At 35.5% G+C, this 24,771-nt stretch overlaps 2 protein-coding genes across 2 annotated transcripts in view; one reads left to right on the top strand and one right to left on the bottom strand.

Moving 5' to 3' along the window:
- The first annotated feature begins 3,562 nt into the window (after positions 1 to 3,562).
- On the top strand, positions 3,563 to 6,211 carry LOC127810995 (metacaspase-6-like). The gene is given in 3 exon segments (XM_052350651.1): positions 3,563 to 3,985; positions 3,987 to 4,011; positions 4,867 to 6,211. Coding segments are annotated over 3 exon segments (1,425 nt in total). The 5' UTR covers positions 3,563 to 3,664; the 3' UTR covers positions 5,946 to 6,211.
- A 4,473-nt stretch (positions 6,212 to 10,684) lies between these two features.
- LOC127811402 (protein FORGETTER 1) overlaps positions 10,685 to 24,771 on the bottom strand; it is a 38,626-nt gene continuing 24,539 nt past the window's right edge. Inside the window, exons 17-32 of the mRNA XM_052351227.1 lie at positions 24,340 to 24,433; positions 24,107 to 24,204; positions 23,893 to 24,028; positions 23,563 to 23,669; positions 22,876 to 22,971; positions 22,681 to 22,768; positions 22,423 to 22,543; positions 21,142 to 21,253; positions 20,927 to 21,050; positions 20,780 to 20,857; positions 20,466 to 20,584; positions 17,916 to 17,969; positions 17,676 to 17,778; positions 13,879 to 14,007; positions 11,428 to 11,539; positions 10,685 to 11,273 (exon numbers count right to left, since the gene is read on the bottom strand). Of these exons, the coding sequence (XP_052207187.1) occupies positions 11,242 to 11,273; positions 11,428 to 11,539; positions 13,879 to 14,007; positions 17,676 to 17,778; positions 17,916 to 17,969; positions 20,466 to 20,584; positions 20,780 to 20,857; positions 20,927 to 21,050; positions 21,142 to 21,253; positions 22,423 to 22,543; positions 22,681 to 22,768; positions 22,876 to 22,971; positions 23,563 to 23,669; positions 23,893 to 24,028; positions 24,107 to 24,204; positions 24,340 to 24,433 (1,603 nt within the window). The 3' untranslated portion in view covers positions 10,685 to 11,241. The remainder of the gene's footprint in view (positions 11,274 to 11,427; positions 11,540 to 13,878; positions 14,008 to 17,675; positions 17,779 to 17,915; positions 17,970 to 20,465; positions 20,585 to 20,779; positions 20,858 to 20,926; positions 21,051 to 21,141; positions 21,254 to 22,422; positions 22,544 to 22,680; positions 22,769 to 22,875; positions 22,972 to 23,562; positions 23,670 to 23,892; positions 24,029 to 24,106; positions 24,205 to 24,339; positions 24,434 to 24,771) is intronic.

Genomic DNA, 24,771 nt, shown 5'->3' with positions numbered 1-24,771 from the left:
GAAAAACTAAGGGTGAGTCTTCAAGTTAGGTATGCTAAGGCTCAATTGCCCCAAAGACTCTCGGAAGGTTTTGGGGGACTCTTGTCTGGGAGACTTTCCGGGGGTTATCCGAATTTATGCAAAATACTTTTTCAAATTTTGAGATTTTTTAATTTCTTTTAGGGTACCCCACAACAATAGATCCCCACTCTTGCCTTTGGTCGCAAGGCAAAGGGAATAGTACAATGTTGGTGCCCGATACTCAAAAACTAGGATATGGGATGACCCGAACAAATGCTGGTTATGAATAGTCAGGGAACTCTTAGCGACTTTTGGGCTTTTGAAGACTCGGACTATAAATAGGCGGTGGTCCCGGATGGGCTAAACTTGCGCCATTCTCTTCGAAGAGCATTCGAAGCACCCGAAGCGTCTCTCGACCCTCTCGGACACTTTTGCACATCTTGAGGCTCCTGAAGACTCTGAGTCTCCAAAAGACTCCTTGCTCTCGAGGATTATTCCTTCTTCCGAAAATCAAACCCTTTGAGGTGAACACCCCAATGGTTTCTTCCCAACCTCCTACCGAAATTACGATTTCGCCATCAATGCAACCCTCAATCCTAAAAGAAAATATATAGTTGATGGCTTCACTTTGTCTTTTCACATCCCACGATCATGGAAACCAATGGGTCCTAAGGCAATGGAACTTATGGCCACTGTTAAGGGAGGTGGGATAGCGATCCACTTGGATAGCTTAAGAGCGGGGCTCATGCTTTTATTGCACCATTTTGGAATGCAATTTTTGGAGGATGAGATGTTGGTGCCCGCCCAACTACATTCAAATGGCTAGGTCGTGCTGGCGGGATTTTTTTACCCTATGCAAGGAGTGCGGGGTAGAACTCACTATCTCTTTATTGCACTTCTTTTATCGCATCCGAACCACTAGGAGAGAAAAGGAGTTTGTGATGTTCTAAAAAATGCTTATCAAAGTTAGGTTGTACCTACAACTTTCTTAGCTCACTACTTGGGGATGGAGGCGTAGCGCCTCATCGATCACTATGACTTTTTTGAGGACAACATCAATGTGCTCATCCATACTAATATGAGTCTTTTAGGGAGTCGACTGATCAGAATATTCATTCCACCAAGTGTGGCAACGTTCTCTTGGCTTACTCTAGCAACCATGGCACTCTTCTTCCCTCCAAGAACAAAGGCAACAACACCCAGCCATGACGAGGGCATTGTCCCCTACAACATCCTACATCAATCTCATCACCACCCCATTCTATATCTTCTTCTTCCAATCTCATGGGCTTTAGTTTAATTTCAAAATTCAATAATTTATAATGTATATTTTTTATTTACACTCATATGTTACCTTTTTCTTCTCCCTCTTCCTCTTGGAATCTCATGGGTTTTAGGTTGGTGGAATGTTACTAAGGTTGGAAATTTCTCCCTCTTCCTCTTGGAAATTTGGGAATTTGACTTGAGATTTTGTAAACCTAAATGTGATGGAGAATGGTAATCAATTGACTTATGCGATAAGAATAATCAAGCTGACACATAGTGAGAGGGCCATTCTGATAAGCAGATATCAAATTAACTCACCCCACTTTTGTGGATGCTTGCTCGTTAGGCAATACAAATGAAGCTGATAGGGCTCTTAGCAGGAAATTCATTTCATAACTGAGATTCTCTCTTCCATCTAAATAAATTTATTTGAGATTTTACAAATAAGAAAAAATGACACATATACCTCTGTTATAAAACCCTCACCCATCTTTTCTTTCACCAGTTCATCTTCTTTTCAATCATTTTCATCTTTCTATTTATCTTCTTTTTATTCATCTAATTCTGTATTGTTAATCTTTTTTCTTGGTTTTTTCCCTAGTTTATATGTCGTCTGTGACTACCGTTGCATCCACCTCAACGTGCTTCTCTTCCGATCATCACCTCCATTAGCACTTGTTTCGCCTCTATCGCTCTAAGCTGCCATTATAATTCATTTATTACAACATATGGGTATTATTTATTAATTTTGATTAATTTAAATAAATATTAATATTAAGTATTATCTGTTGATTTTTTGTGTAAATACTAGTATTAAGTATTGATTTTTTTTTGTGTCAATTTTTTTGAGAATAAGGATAATTTGGTAAAAAATTCTTATATTGGTGCTTATCATCATATATGTATTTCAACAAACATATGGAAGGAAATAGTGCAATTCTCAGTGCATTTCAAAAAAATTAACAATTAATTTGGTAAGAATTTTAGAATATTTTCTAGTCTTATCTTGACCAAATCTATATCTTGGTTCATAAAGTATTACAACCTTATTTTAATACAATATTTGTCTTGCTCATTTTAATAAACACTATCTTAGGGTGTATTTGATAGCATGAAATTTTCATGAAAAATGTCATATCCAAGAAATTTAATTCTATCATTGTTGTTTGACACACAACATTTTTGATGGAATTCAATTCCATGGTACAACCATTTAAAACATATTTTGACCTAATTTCTATGAAAAATTGATTCCAAGGGGGTGGTGGTTTTTATTTTTCATGGAAGATGAAAAATGTTTTCCTTTTCGAACTAAATACAATCAAACACACTCTTAGCGTATAAACTTTCAAATTTTTTGATTTGTTTTGTGTGATTGTAAATTCTGAAATAAGTTGCATGTACTCCATTTTGAATAAAAAACTATTATATATATACTTAACGTATTCATAATAACGCATTATAATTAATGGTAGTGAATTAATTTCTTAAAGAGTTTAATCAACTAAGGATTTTTATTTTTAAATGGGGTCAAACTATAATAAATCTTAAATTTTACGCATACATTAAAAAGCTGGATAAATACACTAAACTTGTTTAAGGTGAAGCAAAATTTAGGAGAATTTCCCTTTATTTTGAGAAATTACATTTACGTCCCTTAAAATTATAATTATAATTTTTTTTTTTTGGGTTCTAAAATGAGAAAGAAGAGATTGTAATTTTTCAAAAGATATATCTTGAATTTGACCTAATTAACTAATCTTAATTATAAAATAAACCTTCAACTTAGCTACCAATTATGCAGTTAGCTCTATAATTGGGTTTGGTGTGGGCACGTGGTGTTTTGGGTGAGATTGAAGTTGATCTGAATTATAAGTTAATTATTCTTTTCAGTATTAATATCTTATTATCAGGCGGTGATCAATCATTCATGCACAGAGTCTTTAAAAGTCTTCCATTGATGGAAATATTTTTTTTTTATTGAAACCAATTGGCCTTGATGGAACCAATTTAGGAGAAAGCTAACTGCTTTTGAGAGACCGGAGGAGATGACTCTGAGCTCTTCGCTCGCGAGTACGACCACACCAAAAAAATTGGTTAGCATAAAAGCAATTAATTAAAAAGTCATTAGTCATTAATTATTATTATTATTACTTGGTCCTTTGAATGAATAATAAATTAACAGAGCCGCCCACGACCAAGAAATAATGTTACCAAGTAAGTTAATTAAAGGCGATGGGGATGGGGCTGCGATGACCGTGGCGTTTACTACTACTGTTTGTACTAATGGGGACTGGACAGGAAATTATTTAAATGGAGTTCTTCCGGAGCCAAGCGATGGACGAAACTCGCTCGCTCGAGAGAGAGAGAGCGTGTACTAGCCGGCCGGAGAGTGGAGATGGGGAGGAAGAAGGCGGTGCTGATAGGCTGCAATTACCCGGGGACGGACAAGCAACTTATGGGCTGCGTAAACGACGTCTGGCAGATGTACAACTGTCTCGTTCATCGCTACGGCTTTTACGATGGCGACATCCAAGTGCTCATCGACACCGATGACGACTTCCAGCAGCCTACTGGTCGGAACATTCGTCGAGCCATCACCAATATGATTCGATCTGCCAAGTTTGGAGACGTCCTTTTCCTCCACTTTAGTGGCCATGGCATTCGTCTACCCTCTGAGAGCAAATACTACAACACTGGCTACGACGAGTGCATCGTCCCCCACTGACCTCAATCTCATCACTGGTCAGTCTCTCTCGTGGCTTCGAATTCACTTTCACGAGTTTTTGATTAATTCTGGGCAACATTCATTAATGCAAATATTGATTATTGTGACTCATCTCGACCCATCTAATTAAATTATTTTAGCTATATAATTATTACATGGTGACACTTGTTAGTCCAAACCTAATGTGTTAAAATTCTATATTTAACTAATATGAACCAATATTTTTGAAATTGCTATGTTGCATGTTTTAGGCAACATAAGGTTTGCGCTGTGGGCCGAGCGTGGGTCCTGCACACCCCTTGCATGCTTGCGTATATCTGGCACGGGTAATAAAACAATATTCCCGATATTTTTACAAAGAAATTGATTGGGATAAGAAAAAAAAATATAATTTTTCTTTTTTAATTGATGAAATGGAACAAACAATTAACAAACGAGATAGATGAATATCATAAAAAAATTGATAAAAGACAATTACTTTTGATATTAAATACATGGACCATACAAAAAATAATTAAGGCAATGATAAGAATGAATGAAAATGTAGGATTATGTAAGCAGATAGAGACTTTGATGTGTTGTTGCTCTTAAAATTAGTCTTTGTTTTACCACCTATTGTAAATAGCATTTTTAGCAATAAAGATTTTATTTATTAGCATTTGTAGAGAGTATATTCATCAATATGAATAAATTAATTACTAGCACGTATAAGAGCCGTTTGAACAATAATTGTTTTAAGGGGAATATATATATGTGTGTGTTTATAAATTGCTCAATTTCTTTCTAAATTTTTGAATAAATGAAATCGAAGAGAAGCGATTGAGGATTCTGAATGCAATATATATATATATATATATCTGGTGTTTGTACAGATGATGATTTCAAGCAGTTAGTAAATGAAGTTCCCAAAGGTTGTCGTATTACAATTGTTGCAGATTCTTGCCACAGTGGCGGCCTTATTGCGAATGCTAAGGAACAAATTGGTGAGAGTACTAAGAAACAAGAATACTCTGTTCAAGGACATCACCATCACCAATATCCCAATCAAGGGACTTCTAGTTCTGGACATCATCATCACCAATATTCTGATCAAGGGACTTCTAGTTCGAAACACCATATTTCCCAATTTTCTCGTCAAGGGACTTCTAGTTCTGGACATCATCATCACCAATATTCTGATCAAGGGACTTCTAGTTCGAAACACCATATTTCTCAATTTTCTGGTCAAGGGTCTTCTAATTCTAGACGCCATCATCGCCAAGATTCTAGTTTGGGACACCACCATAGCCAACATTCCCATCAAGGGACTTTTGGTTCAACACACCACCATCGCCAACATCTTGTAAACAGAGAGAGTCAAGTTGGATTTCAGCATCAAGGTACTTTGAAGAACAAATATTTGCCTCTTTCAAATCTCATTGAGATACTGAAGAGAAAAACTGGGAAAGACGACATTTGTGTAGGCAACCTGAGACTAACTCTATTTGATATTTTCGGTGAAGATGTCAGCCCTAAAATCAAGTTGGTTGTGAATGCCCTCAATATGGCTGGAAATTTGGCCCAAGGTTTAGGCTATAACCAAGTCGGTGAAGTTCTGAATGGAATTGGAAATTTGGCCCAAAATTTCCTCAAGTTAAACCTTGAGGATAGTAGTAACCAAGTGACTTATGCTATAGAAACAACCAATCCAACACCTACTCGTAGAGGCATTCTAATAAGTGCTTGTCAAAGTGACCAAACTGCTGCTGATGACTCTCGATCTGGGCAGCCTCATGAAGCTTTTGGAGCTCTCAGTAATGTAATTCAGATCATAATAGATGAAACAAAAGCTGAAGTTACTAACCGCACACTGGTACTAAAGGCAAGGCAAATGTTAAAGAAACAAGGTTTCACCCAACGCCCAGGTCTCTACTGCAGTGACCATGATGCCGATGCTCCTTTCCTGTGTTGATATTGCAAGTTGGGGCTCCTTTCTAGTTATTTTCTCCACCATTTGGTGGTTGGACGAGGGATTAAGAATTTGTTAGCTATTTTTTGTGGTTTGGTGCGAGTGATTACAAAAGATCATTTGTCTGGCCGGGTGTATCGTTAGAAGAAAGGTTTGATACTATATTTAGAGAAATACGAAAGGAAAATAATTGTTGGGTGTGCAAACTAAAGTCCCATGTTGACTAGGTATGGAGAGGATGAAGAACATATAAGTATAAACAATATTTTCTTAATATGAAGTCTTTTGAGTAAAATTTAAAAATAAATCTATAAAAATTTAGATTCAAAATGAACAATTTCATATCAATATGGATATCGTATCGATGTAGAGAATTAGACAATTCTTGAATGATTAAACTAGTTGGTATGCAAGTGTATTTATAAACTACACAAGATTTGTCTATTATTATTATATTCAAAATAATCTAATCAGATTATACGTAATTAGGGTTGGCAATGGTTCAGTTTGATTTCAATTACCATAACCAAACCAAACTTAAACTATTAAAATCAAAACCAAACTATTGTCCATTAGTTTTAAAAATTAAAAACTATAACCAAACTATTCGGTTTCGATTTTAACTATAATTTTTTTAGTTTGATACATACCAACAAACAAAGACAAACTCTTGTAAATAGCATTCATAAAAATTTTTGATAACTCCACGACAAACAAAGACAAATTCTAATAAAGTTACCTTCTTCTTGTATAAAGTTACAAATTAACTTCAAACTTCTTAGATATAATTATTTGATTAATAAAAATAAAATAATTTAAGATTAGATTTTTCTTTTTTTGTTAATTACTTTATAAATGTAAAATACTTTATATATTTGTAATGCATTAGTTAAAATACTTGAAAAAATATACATTAGTCAATATATATATTATGTGTATATATAATATATTAAATAAATAAATATATATTATATATGTATATTTGATTCAGTTGTCCACACATTCGGTTCAGTTTTAGTTTGGATTTAGTGAAAATCATAACCAAATCATACTCATTGAAACAGTGTTCAATTTTTTTTAAAACCAAATCACTACTTAGTCAAACGATTTTTAACGGCGTTGACCGATTCGATTTCAATTCGATTCCCCACAATTTCAGTTGCAATTGCTATCCATATATGTAATCACATCTACTCTGTTGTAATTTAACCTGAAAGCTAATTTCCACCAACACAGGCAACATCAAATGAACTGCCACCAATAGAACCCTCTTTCGTTGACTCCGAAGATGGCCTAGAACTCAAAGTTCTTCAGGAAATTACTGCATTTGGACATCCATGTCAATTGAAACCTTGGGGGGAGGGGGGATAATGAGAAAGAATTTTGAATAGAAAAAAGTTATTGGTATATTATGGGCTTGAGGTACAAAATATAATTAAAATATTTAAAATATCTTTCACCTAAAATAGTAAAGGGATGCGATGAGATAGCATGATTAAAATTGGGAGGGAATATTACCATCCCAAAATAAAAAAGAATTAAGTCAATCATTGGACAAATAGATCCAAGACAACTTGGGTAATTCAAAACTTAAAGACATAAAAGAGAGAGACCTTAAAAATAAAAGAAAATATATTCATCTGTGAAAAGTCAATATTAATAGGGTAAAGGATGCTCCAATAGAGAGAGCATATATTCATCCAATACAATAGATGCTCCTTTTTTGTGCTGAAAATGCAAATTTAAGCTCTTTTTCTCACGGTTGGTTGGGTGTTAGTGGGTGTGATTGGGCTACCAGTTGGTGCTCTTAAGTTGAGAGATTAATAAGTGAGAGAATTTTGATTAGAAAAATGTTATTGGTATATTATGGGCTTGAGGTACAAAATATAATTAAAATATCTAAAATATGTTTCACCTAAAATAGTGAAGGGATGCGATGAGATAGCATGATTAAAATGCCCCTCATCTAAAACATGATTAAAATTGGAAAGGAATATTACCATTCCAAATTAAAAAAAGAATTAAGTCAATCATTAGACAAATAGATCCAAGACAACTTAGGCAATTCAAAACTTAAGACATGAAAGAGAGAGACCTTAAAAATAAGAGAAAATATATTCATCCGTGGAAAGTCGATATTAATAGGGTAAAGGATGCTCCAATAGAGAGAGCATATATTCATCCAATACAATAGATGCTCCTTTCTTGTGCTGAAAATGCAAGTTGGATCTCTTTTTCTTACGGTTGGTTGGGTGTTAGTAGGTGTGATTGGACTACCTATTGGTGCTCTTAAGTAGAGAGATTAATAAATGATAATTTTGATTACAAAAATGTAATTGGTATATTTTGGGCTTGAGGTACATAATATAATTAAAATATCTAAAATATCTTTCACCTAAAATAGTGAAGGGATGCGATGAGATAGCATGATTAAAATGCCCCTTATCTAAGGCATGATTAAAATGCCCCTTATTTAAGGCATGATTAAAATTGGGAGGAAATATTACCATCCCAAAATAAAAAAGAATTAAATCAATCATTAGACAAATAAATCCATGACACCTTAGGTAATTCAAAACTTAAGACATGAAAGAGAGAGACCAAGTTAGATTTAAAAATAAGAGAAAATATATTCATCCGTTGAAAGTCGATATTAATAGGGTAAATGATGCTCCAATAGAGAGAGCATATATTCATCCAATACAATAGATGCTCCTTTCTTGTTCTGAAAATGCAAGTTGGAGCTCTTTTTCTGACGGTTGGTTGGGTGTTAGTGGGTGTGATTAGGCTACCTGTTTGTGCTCTTAAGTTGAGAAATTAATAAGTGAGTTTTAATTAGAAAAAATATTATTGGCATATTATGGGATTGAGGTACAGAATATAATTAAAATATTTAAAATATCTTTCACCCAAAATAATGAAGGGATGAGATGAGATAGCATGATTAAAATGCCCCTCATCTAAGGCATGATTAAAATTGTGAGGGAATATTACCATCCCAAAATAAAAAAGAATTAACTCAATCATTGGACAAATATATCCTAGACAACTTATGTAATTCAAAACTTAAGACATGAAAGAGAGAGACCTTAAAAATAAGAGAAAATATATTCATCCGCGAAAAGTCGATATTAATAGGGTAAATGATGCTTCAATAGAGAGAGCATATATTCATCAAATACAATAGATGTTCATTTTTTGTGCTGAAAATGCAAGTTGGAGCTCTTTTTCTCACGATTGATTGGGTGTTAGTGGGTGTGATTGGACTACCTGTTGGTGCTCTTAAGTTGAGAGATTAATAAGTGAGAGAATTTTGATCAGAAAAATGTTATTGGTATATTATGGGCTTGAGGTACAGAATATAATTAAAATATCTAAAATATCTTTCACCCAAAATAGTGAAAGGATGGGATGAGATAGCATGATTAAAATGCCCCTCATCTAAGGCATGATTAAAATTGGGAAGGAATATTACCATCCCAAATTAAAAAAGAATTAAGTCAATCATTGGACAAATAGATCCAAGACAACTTAGGCAATTCAAAACTTAAGACATGAAAAAGAGAGATCTTAAAAATAAGATAAAATATATTCATCTACAGAAAGTCGATATTAATAGGATAAATAATGCTCCAATAGAGAGAGCATATATTCATTCAATACAATAGATGCTCATTTCTTGTACTAAAAATGCAAGTTAGAGCTCTTTTTCTCACGGTTGGTTGGGTGTTAGTAAGTGTGATTGGTCTATCTGTTGGTGCTCTTAAGTTGAGAGATTAATAAGTGAAAATTTTAATTAGAAAAATATTATTGGTATATTTTGGACTTCAGGTACATAATATAATTAAAATATCTTTCACCCAAAATAGTGAAGGAATGCGATAATATAGCATGATTAAAATGCCACTTATCTAAGGCATGATTAAAATTGGGAGGGAATATTACCATCCCAAAATAAAAAAGAATTAAGTCAATCATTGTACAAATAGATCCATGACACCTTAGGTAATTCAAAACTTAAGACATGAAAGAGAAAGATCGAGTTGGATTTAAAAATAAGAGAAAATATATTCATCCGTTGAAAGTCAATATTAATAGGATAAAGGATGCTCCAATAGAGAGATCATATATTCATCCAATACAATAGATGCTTCTTTCTTGTTCTGAAAATGTAAGTTGGAGCTCTTTTCTTGACGGTTGGTTGGGTGTGATTGAGCTACATGTTTGTACTCTTAAGTTGATAAATTAATAAGTGAGACTTTTAATTAGAAAAATATTATTGGTATATTATGGGATTGAGATACAAAATATAATTAAAATATCTAAAATATTTTTCACCCAAAATAATGAAGGGATGAAATGAGATAGCATGATTAAAATGCCCCTCATCCAAGGCATGATTAAAATTGTGAGGGAATATTACCATCCCAAAATAAAAAAAAATTAAGTCAATCATTGGACAAATAAATCCAAGACAACTTTAGTAATTCAAAATTTGAGATATAAAAGAGAGAGACCTTAAAAATAAAAGAAAATATATTAATCCGCAGATAGTCGATATTAATAGGGTAAATGATGCTCCAATAGAGAGCATATATTAATCCAATACAATAGATGCTTCTTTCTTGTGCTGAAAATGCAAATTGAAACTCTTTCTCACGGTTGGTTGGGTGTTAGTGAGTGTGATTGAGCTACCTGCTGGTGCTCTTAAGTTGAGAGATTAATAACATTTCAATTTATATTTTGGTTTGTTTAGTGCAATTGAAGAACCATCCTCTGTGGTTGGGTGTATAATCAGTAAATTCTGACACATAAACCATATTGGGTGTGTGTACAGAATTTTGAACCGAAGGCGACTCTATACTTCAGCTATACAACCGGGGGGGAGGGGATAAGCATTGTAATTGGGATACATGTTTTGGAATGGTGAAACAAAGTAAATGCAAAATGGCTTCCCTGATTTAGTCTAGCAGCTAGTAAGACAAATATATATATATATATATATATATATGAAGTCAAAAAATTGGATCAAAAGATAAATACGCGCTCACAGTAATGAGCCTGCACATGGAGAATGAGAGCGTTTCTCTTTCTATTCCGTTCTTCACTTGGACACTTGTCCCAAAAGGTTCCAGCTTCAACTATTTTCCTTTCACTCTATATGTATGTTCAATGCTGGTCTGTTCTGTTCTGTTATAAATTGGGTGGGGAGGGGGTGAGCTTATCCATACCATGTATTAACAAAATGGGTGCCAGTCTTCAGTTGGAACAAAAAACGATTTCTGTACTCTCCCTGTACTCAATCTTCAATATCCTCAACCCATGCTAAATCTGCCAAATCGATGTTAAATGTGATTAGATGCAACACAAGTCTCCACAAGTGAAGGTTTTATTTTTATTAACTTTCAGTGATAAAGCATAAAGAGGAACAACACGTGGCTGACTATTTTATATATAAATTGTACGAGAGAGCAAGAGAAAGAACCTTGAAGCACAGATTGAACTGCTGCATTTGGAATGAGAAGCCCAACGATTCTACGATTGTCAGTGGTTGTCTCTACACGCACCACTCTAACTCGTTTATGGCTTTGGCGGGCCTGAACAGAGCGCTAGCTGAATTACAATCATCGCATGACATACTTGACCAGAATACAGAATATAGAGCACAGGGGAAGCACATAAATAAAAGATTGAAAAGAAGCAGTGATCTTCCACCCAAAAAAAAAAGAGGCAAGAAAGATTCCCTCAATAAAATAAAAATCCACCTCTTTACACACTTAAAAAACCTACTATCCCATTCCTGCCACCCATGCAATATTGCGCAGAGGGGAATAGATCTCCAGACACAAGATCGTGTCCTACTTGGCCAGGTTAGCCCCCATGAATACCAAAACTCCATTATAGATTACTTGCATCAACCATTGTACACCAAAAGAATGAAAAACATGCTCCAAATATCTTGCACCACGAGCAGTGAAGGAGAAAACACCCACGGTTACTAGGTTCCCCTCCTCCCCACTATAACCACAATTCCAATCATACGTTCCAGATCACAGTTCTTTTCTGGCCCTGAATTGAGATCCGGATCCCCAATAATGGGGATCCTAAGCTGTGTATGAACTTAATTAAAACAATTTTAAAACTAAGAAACTTAAAGGAAAAATAATTTTCAAAAAGCTTGCCTACCTCACTTTCTTGTATACACTACTGCACTTTGAATTATATTCAAATCTGACTTTGATTGTGTATGATTCTTCAATAATAAAACCAGAAAGAAATTAGGGACTCCATAGCCAGCTTTCAGACCAAAACATGGGCATTCAACAATAGAGCAGAAAGAAATTTCTTGTGAAGTTGAACTGGATTCATAGATTTGACTGTCTAGACTGCTACTAAATGTTCGATGCTTAAGTTGTATAAGAATGTAGAAAAGAATTTGAAACAACACAAACAAACCAGCTTCTATGATAACAAAGTATTAATCCTACTAATTTTGACCCAAGCACAACTATAAAATGCACCCCAAATGGTAGCAAACCATTAAGCCAACCCCCTCTGTACTACAGAATTAGCAACCTTATGTACCCCTGTACCACAACCCAAAACGTACCACTGTCCTGATAAATATCAAAACGTCATTCAAGCACAGTTCAGCATACAGATTACTCAAATGCTGATCACTGCATCAGTCCATATGGCCAAAACCTACCAAATGCCTTACTACCTGCCTAAAAGCAAAACTTAAAAAATGTATTACAAACTTTCATGATCTCTTTTCATATAAACCTACACCATGAATCCACCCTGTTTAACTTAATAACTTTAATGTCTACACAAAGAACTAGGTCCAGGCACCAAAGATCTTCCTAAAATGTAAAAAATTGTGACTTGAGCCTCTAGGCGTTGGCCCAAAATAGTAGGGTCTAGCTGCATTGCGGTATTGGGCTTAAAAGGGTGCCTCACTTTGGCCTGGGATCCATTTCTCATCACAACCAACCACCCTGTTCTGCTATTGGCTTAAAAGGGTACCGTGCATATGATTTTCTCAGCATAACATCAATAAAATCCTCAAAACACTTTTGAAGGAGACACACAACTTATATCATTAGAAAGAGCAAAAAGGTTAAGTTCAGTATACATCACAACAGAAAAAGAGGTAGCAAGAGTTAAGATCCTGAACCATTAAGCCCAGGCAACAAGAAACCTGGAATGTGACCAAGATTGCATCCCCTTTTGGTCAAGATGGAAAAGGATATGACCCCACTGCTAGATTGCCCATTCATGTGACATGAACTATCAATGAACTTTCTCTCTCCATATAGGGTCAATGATTCCATTAGCTCCCTACCCTCCAAAAAAAACAAACACAAAGGAACTTTCCACTTCCCTTGCACAGAGACCAGGGGGTCAGGGATGCCCATTAGCAAACTATATTACAGTTTTACTACAGACCTACCAGCTCTAAAACCAGTCATTTCCACTACTTCCTTCCTTTCTAAAGTTCTCTAAAAGCCTATTAAGTTCTCAAGTAACTCTACGAACATGGCCAGATAAAGGAATAATCAGATTGACAATGTAGCTAAAAGATACTGATCTCGATGCACCCCAAAGTGCATGTTGCAAACAATACGGAACCACAAATTTAGGCCCATGATCACAAAGTTTAGTATGGTAAACCTGATGTTTGTTGTACCAAAGCCTTGTTAAAAGTAATCAAAAGCTTGGTAATTTTAACAAACTTAAATATCATATTATGTTTGCATTTTGAAGGGCACAACTCCATAATTACAGTAACAACAGTAAATTATATTTTAGGTCTATGCAGAAACTTTTTCACAATACATACTATAAACTACTGTAAGGTTTACTGCTAAATTGATTTGCAATATGCTTGTCCAGATCAGAACAAATAAGGCAGTCCATGAGAATAAGTTACCTGTTTAGCTAGGGCCTTCTCTATAGTGCCCCAGACAGGAAGTATGAGGCCGCCGAGGACATTTACTTCCTGAAGACGCCTGCCAACTGTACAATGGTTGCCGAGCTTACAATTGGGGCCATGCATGCACTACATGTTAAGGTAAATGTTATCTATAAAAACAAGTAACGAAGGGACAAAAGAAATAAGCATGTGTAACCTCATTAAATCTAGAACAGTTCCTGATCAAGTTAAAAAAGATAAACTGAAAAATGAAATACATTTAGGATGAATACTTCGCAGCAACTTGTATAATGAGTTTATCAAGTTTGGACTTCGGCCAAATGGATTCTCCCTCCCTCCCTCACTCTCTCTACAAGCATATACTGAGATTGTTGGAGACTTCTCTATCATTGACTAACAAACACTTTGGCTATCAGAACAGGGGACATAAGTATATAGACATAAGAAGTTGGAATGTCAGACAAGGTACTTTGATAAGGTAACCCAACCACCTTCTGAGAAATACTTCTTTTAAGCTTTCTCATATTTCTCAACTAAACAATTCAACATGTTCTTGGATTTAAAGTTGGAACTCAATGTGACCACTAGGTATATTGATGGCAAAACCCAATTCTACAATCCAGATTTCAGAACTTCAGCTAACTCTTCCAAACTATTTACTGGTACAATAAGAATTAACCCACTATTTGCCATGTTTTTATGAAGCCTGGAAGCAGCTTCAAAATACAGTAGTACAAACTTCAAAAAATGTAACTCGCTGACACAGGCTCCACAAAAGAGGATGGTATCCCCCGCAAATAGGAATGTGCAAAATCTACACAGCCTCTATTGAGGTTCCAATGAAGAAACTTCTTATCACACCCTACAACCCAACATCTTTTAGCAAGAGACCAAAGGCTTACATAAATACAATAAATAGAAACGGAGAAAGAGGGTCTCGTTGATATTGCCCTCCAGAAGACATAAAAAACCCTTTAGTTACATCATAGCAAAAATGAAAAAAAAAAAAAAATGAATTTCCTAGGAAGTTACATATTATCTTAGCAATACAGTTAGAAAAATTAGTCAAAACCATGCCTTTCATCCAAAATTTTCATGCTTCAACTTCGTGCAAATGTTTTGGGTCTTTGCCATAAGAAGGGAGGGAACCATGATTCCATCTTTGAGGGAAGGAAAACATACGTCAGGAGTAGACATGCAATATGTGAGTGGTACTTCTGCCTAGGGATATATATGAGTCAGTATTTTTAATTGGACATAAGTAGATAATCCAGTCAAAGTTGAGATGGGTGGAGTGTGTGAATGTGGTTCTGCACCTTGGCACAAGCAAAGATGATGGGATAAAGAGTTCGATTTAGTTTACGATTTTATAATTTTATTTAGGAAATTTAAATATTAGGATTCTTTGATTTTATCTTAATGTATTTTGGTTTTGATTGAGACTTTTAATAGGTATTTTAGTAGAGTTCAACTGTTATAAGGATACAATATTGGAGAGTAGTTTCAGAAATGTTCTAGGCATTTTTTAAGTTCTATCAAATGTTACTAGGGGCATGAATATGAATCTTTGGAAGACACCCCCCCCCCCCCCTCCTTCCATTGCTCTTCTCTCCTGTCTTCTTGTTATTATCCTTTTCTCTGTTTCTTCCTTTTTTTTCTTTTTTGTTTGGCTAGAATCACCTCTTCTCATTTGCTACATAAGCTTTACTGCTGCTGCTGCATAAATTTTTTCTTATTCACTTCTGCCTCTCTTCTCTTCTCTTTCTTTGCTGCTTCCTTTTTCTTCCTCCTCCATCTTGTCAGCTGCGGCTGCTTTTCCCCTGTCCCCTTGTCTTTTCCTCATCATTTTATTGCATCAAAACAACTACAGACCTCCATCCAATTTTAAGTTAATATTTTTGTGGGCACATCTTACTGCCTTCCTCTCTTCCACAAGAGGTAAGACCTTACCAAAATTGCTGAAGCCCTATCTGATTCGGGAATTCCTGACCTTTTCTTGCATTTGAGTTGGCTTCATTGACTGCTTAATGGTAGAACCAGGTCCCCTTGTCTCCTCATTTCTGCCAATTAAGGAAAAGCAGCTTAACTGCCGAACTTCTGAGTGGCATTCACCTTGGCTTCACCTGACCAATAGGAACTGAGTTTCTGAAGTGGAATTTGGCTCTAGGTGAAAGACAAACCAATATCTTCTGTTCCAGCACTGATTTGGAAATAAACCCTTAGCTTAGCTACCAAGGAACTCCGATCCTCTTTCTTTTTACCAAGACAGTTCAGCAGCTTCTGCTGTCTTTTATCTCGGGAAGAAGAGGTAAAAGAATGAATGATCCAAGGTCTGTTCCTTTCTTTTCAATATTGCTTCTCTTCAACAAAGCTCAATCTAGTAGTCATAGTCAGAGTCGGAATTAAACTCCAAGCCAGAAGGGTAGCTAATTGGTGCATCCAAACCATGAGTTTACTTTGATATTATGCCACAAACATGTAAGTCATGCATGGTGCCCCTTCAATATGCACATCACCACATATTAGGTAATGATGGATTACCAGACATTTACATTACAAAGTTGAGAGATTGACCAAGTATGCAATCCATAAAGAAAAATACTCGTCTAACTATAGAAGTGAATCTTCATTATGAACATCAGAAGTTAGTTCAGGTTAATGAGTGCATTTCCCCATCCTATTGGATTAACTTGCACGATTGGGAAATTGAGTCCTTTGACAGATTTCTTGGGCATTCTTAACAACCATCCTACAACTGGATCACAGGAAGACAAACTAATTTGGCATCCAAGCAGAAAAAGGAACCTTTTTGTTTAATGTTCTTTGTAACCAAGGAAAAGTGAACTTCCATTCAAGGCTGTGAAGATATTAAACTTGCTTGTGGTTGCCCTTTTTGCATGAATTGTGACCCTTGAGTCTATTCTTACCATAATAACTCAGAGGAGCCAGACACAGATGACCTTGGACTGGTGTTTCTTGTGCAAATAAATCTGTGCTTCTTCTTTTTTTTTTTTTGATAAATAAATAATGGATTGCTCAATATTGCTCAATTGTATACTCATGATATGTGGAGCTTTGTCTACTCTATTGCTGATACTCTCAATGCTCGAGTCTCTTTGGAGTTTTGAATCTTTGATGTTCTTGGGACATTTACGTCCCACGTACAGTATGAGACAAGCTTCGATGACTATTTCTTCTTGTATAATCTGGTGTATACAAAAGAGGAACACGATAACTTTTGAAGGTAGTGAGGGCCAGTCCAATGCATAAACTAGAACCACCCTTCCCTCTTATCGAGAGAGGAGAGTCTTTCTATCCTGGACTCTTGTGCAAGTTTAGATGATCTTCATTTTTGTGCAGGCTTTTAGATCTTTTCTATCTTCAGGAGTTGATCTTTGCTACATGGTTCACCTCCTTACCTAGCATTTCTTCAATTTATATTGTTAGTTAAAAAAATTAATGAAAACACAAATCTCCCAGTTGATACCAAGAATTATATGTTTGTTCATAAATGCAAGCCGACCAAACAAATAAGAACTACATCTAACTAATCAACAAACTACTACACATCCATAAAAACAGCTTCTGAACAATAAAAGCTGATATGGAAAGAGAAATAGAAAGCTACAACTACACGTCTCTGTTTAAACTGTAAACTACAAACAGAATTAGTACTTATAGTATTGCAGCAGGTTAAGCTAGAAATAGCCTTTCACCATATCGAACCCATTTTCAATAGCATCTCATTTGTATGACTTCCTTGAGGGAATAAATACAACAATGATCTTTTTTACCTGCTTCGATGAAACTTCATATTCATCCTCCCATCCATTATGAGCTTTCTCTAGTGAAGAAATTTTTCTATACTTGTTATTGAGTTCCACTAGAGGCATCTCCCTGGAGATTGGAAAAAGTATAAACTGAGAAGGTTGCACAGGAAAACATCAAGCAACCAATAACCATAACCATAACCACAACATTAATATTCAATTAAAGCTCAAGAACTTAAAATGTAATAACCTTAAATTTGATACCTTAGTGCCTCACCGACAGTAGGGCGGAATATCTTGTACATTCCAGAAGCAGAACTGGAGCATGATTCACAGAAGAAACAGTAAAAAATAGTAAGTCAAGCAAAAATAGACCTAAAAACTCAGCACAAACCAGCATGTAGATGGAAAAACTTAATATGAACTCAAATATATATTGGGAATCCTAAAGGTCACTTTACACAATGGAGACAAAAGATACTGTTCACACATCTAAAAATTTACATGGACACATTTTCAAATAAATTGTAGAAATTATTTAATACCCACTAAAGTACTATAAGGATATTCGTTGGTTTTTGATATACCAATTACAACCCTAATCTTCACAATTCTGAAGGAGCATGCTATTTGCATTTTCAAACATATAATGGTTTACATTTTCAGAGATCTTCTCAACCCCACCTAGTGAGATTACAGATTGTGATGATGATGTGTAGTCCTCACAATTTTATTCCATAGGAAATAATGGCATTCCATATAACTAAAAACTGTTACCCTCTCATAGTCATCCATTAAGTTAGGCAATGGTGAAACAGCAACATTGGCACCAAGCAGCACCAAGAACCCACTATTACTGGGTCCTCCAACTCGGACATGTAGCAGGAACATGAATTCAATATTTTTTTTTTTAACTAACATGAATTCAATATTGAGATGTCAATTTATAAATCTTTAACTGATAGGCTTGCCTGTGATTTTGGTCTCTGAAGCCCTTGGTTTTAACATAACTCACTGGAACTTCTTTCAGTGATCTTCTTGAGATCTTACAAAGGCAGTATTTTGGGTGCTTTATGAAGAGAAGGGAAAAGGAAGGATACAGAGCAGTTTCTGAAATTTGGAATACAGGGAAAAAATGGGAAAACAGAAAACATGCAGTGGAGACAAGGTGCACCTATTTGGCATTGGCTGCTGTATTTTGTAGGAGTATTTTGTAGGTTTAAAGGTAAAGTATATTGCTGACCATAAAAAATCAATGGCGGAAGGCGGTGCTATGGTCGGCAGCCATTACTGGCTGCAGTTTAAGAAGCATGGAACTTCGAGTTCTAGAAAGTCCAGGGCACAGAGTACAGAGAGCATGCCAATCTTTGAAATCAAAGACAAAAAAATTAGTAACATAGAGATATTAAGGAAGATATGACTCATAAATTTATTCACAACATAGGTTCTCCATGACTGCTCTGTGATTGTAGGATTACAGCTCAGTTGAATGGTAAGCTCTATATGCATCTCAAGAACCCATATTATAACGTTTACTGACATCAATAAAGGTACTATAAGGAATATCCATAAGAAATGAATCTGTTTAAATATTACCAACTGTTAAGGTCAGAACTGCCTTAACTAAAGATGTGATTTAAATAGGCCTAGATGAAAGTCTGAACCAATGGAATTGACCCCAAAAATTAGTACAAAAAACTTCCAGGTTGACAAAGAGCCCTTGAAAGTTAATATTTATCCTAGTTCAAAAGATAGAATTTGCAGTCCAGCTTTATTCAGGGAAACTTGATAATGAAGTGCTTTGTTACCATAAGACATTGATACTCTTCTAACACTTCTGGAGCCATGGTCGGTTGTGTTACATTATATTTTTACTTCTCTAAAACTGGACACTTCTTTATTCTAGTCTAAAAGACAAGGAAACTTCATAATGAAAGCACTTCAGGATTTGTGGTCTGCTGTGTTCTATTACTTTTTTTCCCTAAAACTTGACACTTTTATGGTGAGTGGTGATAAATCACTTTTTGAAGGTATATCAAGTGCATTAAAGCCTGGGTACATGTATCAATTATTCAAGCACTTTCTAAGACTTGTAACCAGGCTTAGAAATATCAAGTTTGCCCGTGTACATGACCCACTTCAGCATACATGATAAATCATTCTCAGGCTTCGATTACCATGCCTTTCAGTATCCTCTGGTGTTTCCAGTGTAGAGGAATTTGAGGGCATTCAAGTAGGTTGAGAACTTGAGATGAAGGCACTAAAACTTCCAGAAAGTGCTAAAAAGCTTCAAACCCATGGAATGTTGCTTGTCCAAACCTGTCTACCTGTGATTCAGCTCTGTGCAATATGAATAACTTCTTGGTTCTCAAAATTATAGAGGCCAAGAACCTTAGCTACTTTCCCTGTATCTTTCAAGATGTATCTCCTCATGTATAAGTTTTCCCCTCACTTTTCCTATGACAATCTTCATCATCAAGATCTGAACAAAGAATCCAGCTAAAGATACAACTGTTTTCTCCAGCAATGTTGCAGATACACCACCTCTTGTGAAGGAAGGATATCTTTTCATAACTTTAGGATCGAGTTTTGTTAACTAGAGTGGTTAACATTTCAACTCTGTCAATGTTTGTTTAATATAAAGTACTCAAATTCCTTATGGAAGTTGAAATTATCTGGAATTCATAACTTGTGTGCAATAAGTCATGATATGAGCAGCATACAACATAGCTGGTACAACTCTATTCATTACAATGATAAGCTGTACAGTTCAAGGAGAAGGAAAAGAAAGCTTGCTACAGCATGTAGAATTACCCTTCAAATGCTAAAACGAAGTGTCTTCTTCCCAGCCATTCCCTTTTAGACTCATAAAATCCAGCACTAGGTGAACCAAGCACATCTTTTTGCTTCTCATCAAGCAAGGCAGAGGCAGACTACACATAAATATGTAAATTAGAAAGTTTGTGTGGTTATCAAAAATTAAAGAAACTAATAGAACAACAAATTTTTTCAGATATCTTATAGACAAAAATAAGGGTCATTTCGTCCAGTTTCATTTCTTCTTTTTATATTACTTTCTTTTTCGTCTTTTAATGTGGAGGTTAGAGAGGGGAGCAAATAGGAAGTACCTCCCATGCGATGCCACGATCCAACTTTAAAGTAAATAGTACAGTGGACGCCCCAGACATATTATCAACATAAACAGTCTGCAGAAAGATTTAAGTTAGCAAATATGTTTAACCTAGAACAAGTAGGAGCTTGAGGAGAAGAGTAACCTTTGGAGACCCTTGTAGTTCAATAATGTTAGCTTTCACGTCAACAATGCCAGAGTCAAAGTGGCCCTCTATACGTGCATTCTGAATTATAAGCTCAAGAATGTTCACAAATAACTCAAAGAGCCTGTTTTCCATGTAAATGTCTATCTTTTAGTAAACTACATTTAATATCACAAGCATATCAAAATTTGAATCAGTAAAAAAGAAAATGCCACCTATTCTGAATTTCCGGAGGCAGCCCCAGTAGCCGATTGAGGAAACGTGCCACATCATGCATGTCCGAGTCCACAATGCGCCCAGTAATCTTCCCCAACTCCTTCCCAGTACCTACAGCATGCAGTACAAAACAGTGAGTCGTCCTCAAATTGTACCGGATATGGATATTGCAATGGAATTTTTTGTATTCATGACATAGTTTTAATTGAGAAAACCAAAGTGTAGGTCAATTTGGAGTTAGTATGTCAACAAATATCTGGAGTAAGAGCATATAAGTACAATGACGACAACAATCAAAAGCTTTAAACCCACTAGGTGGGGTCAGCTACAAGAATTCTAAACTACATCCACTTGTATCCATGGTCACATCATCTGTAACATCATTATGTCCTATAAAGTATCATATGAAAAAAGTAAAAATCAAACGCACAATGTGAATGGTGAAAATTGATGACAAGGTGGCACCTTAACAGTGACTGTATCAACGCCTTGGATTAATAACTCATGAGGAGACATTGAGGAAGGTGTACTAGAGCAAATGGAGAAAATGGTAGGTTTCTAAAAGAAGACCCACAAATGGTGTTCATAGTGAATGAAACAGAGCACGAGCAATAAAAGTATCACATTCAAGAAAAGAGTTCCCAGACATGGTGATGGAATTATAAACAAGAACAGAATGCATAAGTGAGAAGCTAGAAGTGGAAGCTTTTGAAGGAAAGTAATAGCAAATAGATTGATGTTTTCATTATATATAAGTAAACTAATGGACCATTTCAAAGGACTTACTAAATCCAAAGGAATGTGCTAAAATATCAAGGACAAGCTTGAGAGGACATTGATCAGAAGCCATGAGACAAAACATGGTTGCCTAGAACTTCACACTAATGTTTCTAAAGATAAGACTAGCAAAAATGGATCCATGTACGTGATCTCAACTAACAGGGATTATGGCTTACTAAATGGAGTATCAGAAATTGTCCTCAAACAATAATAAGTCACAGATAAAGATCTTTAACCTTAAGTAAGAACTGAGCATACTTTACTACTTCATGTAGAATGTCAAAAAAAAAAAAGGCCAAAATAAGAATAGAACTACAACAAATGTCTTTTTACTTAATCTGTTAATATGATAATAGAATATCATGAGAAAGATGTCAAGTAGCATCACCACTATAAAAAAGGTGTTATTAAAACTAGTAACATCTTTAATGAAATCAAAACAGAACTAACACATCTATTTTACTCAAGTGAATTGAGACAATTAATGCCAAAAAGGTCACCTAAAACAGAGTCTCTAACAATTCCAACGGAGACAAGAGCAGCTTTTCCCTTGAGAATGAACTCTTGAATAGTATCTGGATTGTCAGATGAACAACCTGGAGGTAGAACTGGAAAAGGATCCTGAAAAGCCTGAAGTTAATCTCTAAAAAGTTCCAAACTGCCCCCACCCCAGAAAAAAAAAACGTTCCGAGGAGGCCACATATCAGTTTGAAGAAGGGGGAATTAATAAATCTACCAAGGAAAAAAAAAAAATTAACCTGCTCCATGATTCCTCTATAAAACACCGTCAGAGCCTTTTTCCCATAATAACTGTCATAATTATAAGCACTTAAAGATGGTCCAGCCCTACAACACATGGACAGCACAAGATTTGATATTGTATGGGCTTGAAAAAATGAATGTCATTGCTGAGGTTACTTTCTTGCTGAATATCAAAGATAAATATAACCAACCTACGGTCTCCCTGTGTTAATGCTCCAAGAGACTGTAATCTCTTGGCAACAATGGACGCAAATCGGCGCTCACCTCCAAGATTAGTAAAGAGTAGCCTGCAAGTATAAAAGAAAAATCACCAACACAATTAAATTATTAAGCATAAAAGAGAACTAGTAGCATGATTACCTTGTTAAGGAAGCAAAAAAAATTTTGCTAAAAATCTATAAGCCCGTAACTATGCAGTATCTCCATGTATCAACAAAGCCATAACAACTCTAGAACTATGCAATATCTCCATATATCAGCTAATGCTACCTTAGCTTGTAAAGTAACAAGATTCTTATTTCTTACACATACTGGCAAAAGATGTGAAAAGAAAATGCAAAACACCACAAAAACAGAAAAGAGTAGTCAAGGTTACGGCATTATCAGAATTCTTACTGACAGAAGATAAGTTACAATAGTGTCTAAGAAACTATTGGAAAAACAAAACCTACGCGAGATGGTTTTTAGGGTCAGTCACCCTCTTAGTTTGTCGGCAACAAGTGACAACCAAGGATATAGTCAGGTATAGCTTTAGATAAATAGGAATATAAATACAGGTCTACCAGCTAACCCTCAATTACCCTAAGTGCTCTTACTCAAATGAAGCAATTAAATTTGACCAATAAAAGAAGATACTGAACTAGAATGCCAAAATCAACCTGTACTGAGGTGCAGAAGCTTGATTTGATCGATGAGTTCTTCCAAATTGTTGAATGGCTCGGTCAGCGCTCCAAGGCAATTCTAGAGTTAAATGCACTCTTCTTCTCTGTCATTCATATAACAATGACAAGAAAAATATCAATTGGTAGAAATGACAAAAGCAGAAAACTCGAAAAGCAACTTTTTCCATATCATGTTTTGGAAGTTCTACCTTTAGCATGTTTTTAGTGCACAGAAGCATTTTACTTCCATACAAGAATCAAATCATGAAATCATGAAAGGATGGCAGCAGATATTACTATATATCTAGAAAGAAAAACTTAGTATACCTGATTTGCCACCCTTCTATCTGCTTGCAAAGAAACACCAGCAGAACCAGCTTCAGAAATGATTGCAATCAGTTTCATACCATCCATGAAGAGCTGCTTCTCATGCATGTTGACCATTTCCATGGTCACATCCTTGCTAAAGCACGAAAATATTTGTTCAGTAATCACATAACTACAATCAAGGGTTATGTGCTTGCAAAGGCCCTAAACTTACGTGTTGCGGGGCTGATAAGTGACGCCTTTTCCGTCAGAGGCCCTCACAAGCATGCCTCGTCTCCCCGTGATTTCTGCAACTTTATCAGGCCCTCCAAGCTGCACAAACATTATAAGTCATCAACGGAAAAAAATAAGCAGGAATGAATATTTTGAATGTGATTTCTCAATTCTCAACCACAACATGGTAAATAGTACACAATATATACCAGAGGAAGGTGTAGTCAAAATTACCTGATCAATAATGTCATCTAACGGATTATTTGGGAGATCCAGAGAGCGAATTATCTCAAGAATTTTTGACTTGCGCTCCGAAGCTCCTTCATACCTATCATCACATTTATTGGACTCAGTATTTTAGATAAAGTTAAAACAAGACACCCCCAAAGTTGCATGGTACTGAATCAAAAATAAGAGGATAACATGTTTCAATACACAGAGACAGATAGATAAGGGGGCAGAGAGAGAGACCCATAAGTTCAGTGGGCATTTGCATGAAAGGAGTCTTTCAAGAAATGAGATTAAAAGTAATAAGTTTGGAGTAGCACCTTTTAAGGATAAGGTGCAGAAAACAGGAAAATGGTTAGGACCTGTGGGGTGAGTCGATGAAATGGAGAAAGTTTGTATCAAAAGAGGGAGAGAAAGACCAAAGAAAAACTTATGAGG

Source organism: Diospyros lotus, chromosome 10 (genome assembly GCF_014633365.1).
Source record: "Diospyros lotus cultivar Yz01 chromosome 10, ASM1463336v1, whole genome shotgun sequence".
Classification (NCBI taxonomy): Eukaryota; Viridiplantae; Streptophyta; class Magnoliopsida; order Ericales; family Ebenaceae; genus Diospyros; species Diospyros lotus.
The sequence above is the reverse complement of the archived record's forward strand: the minus strand, read 5'-3'. Positions and strand labels throughout refer to the sequence as shown.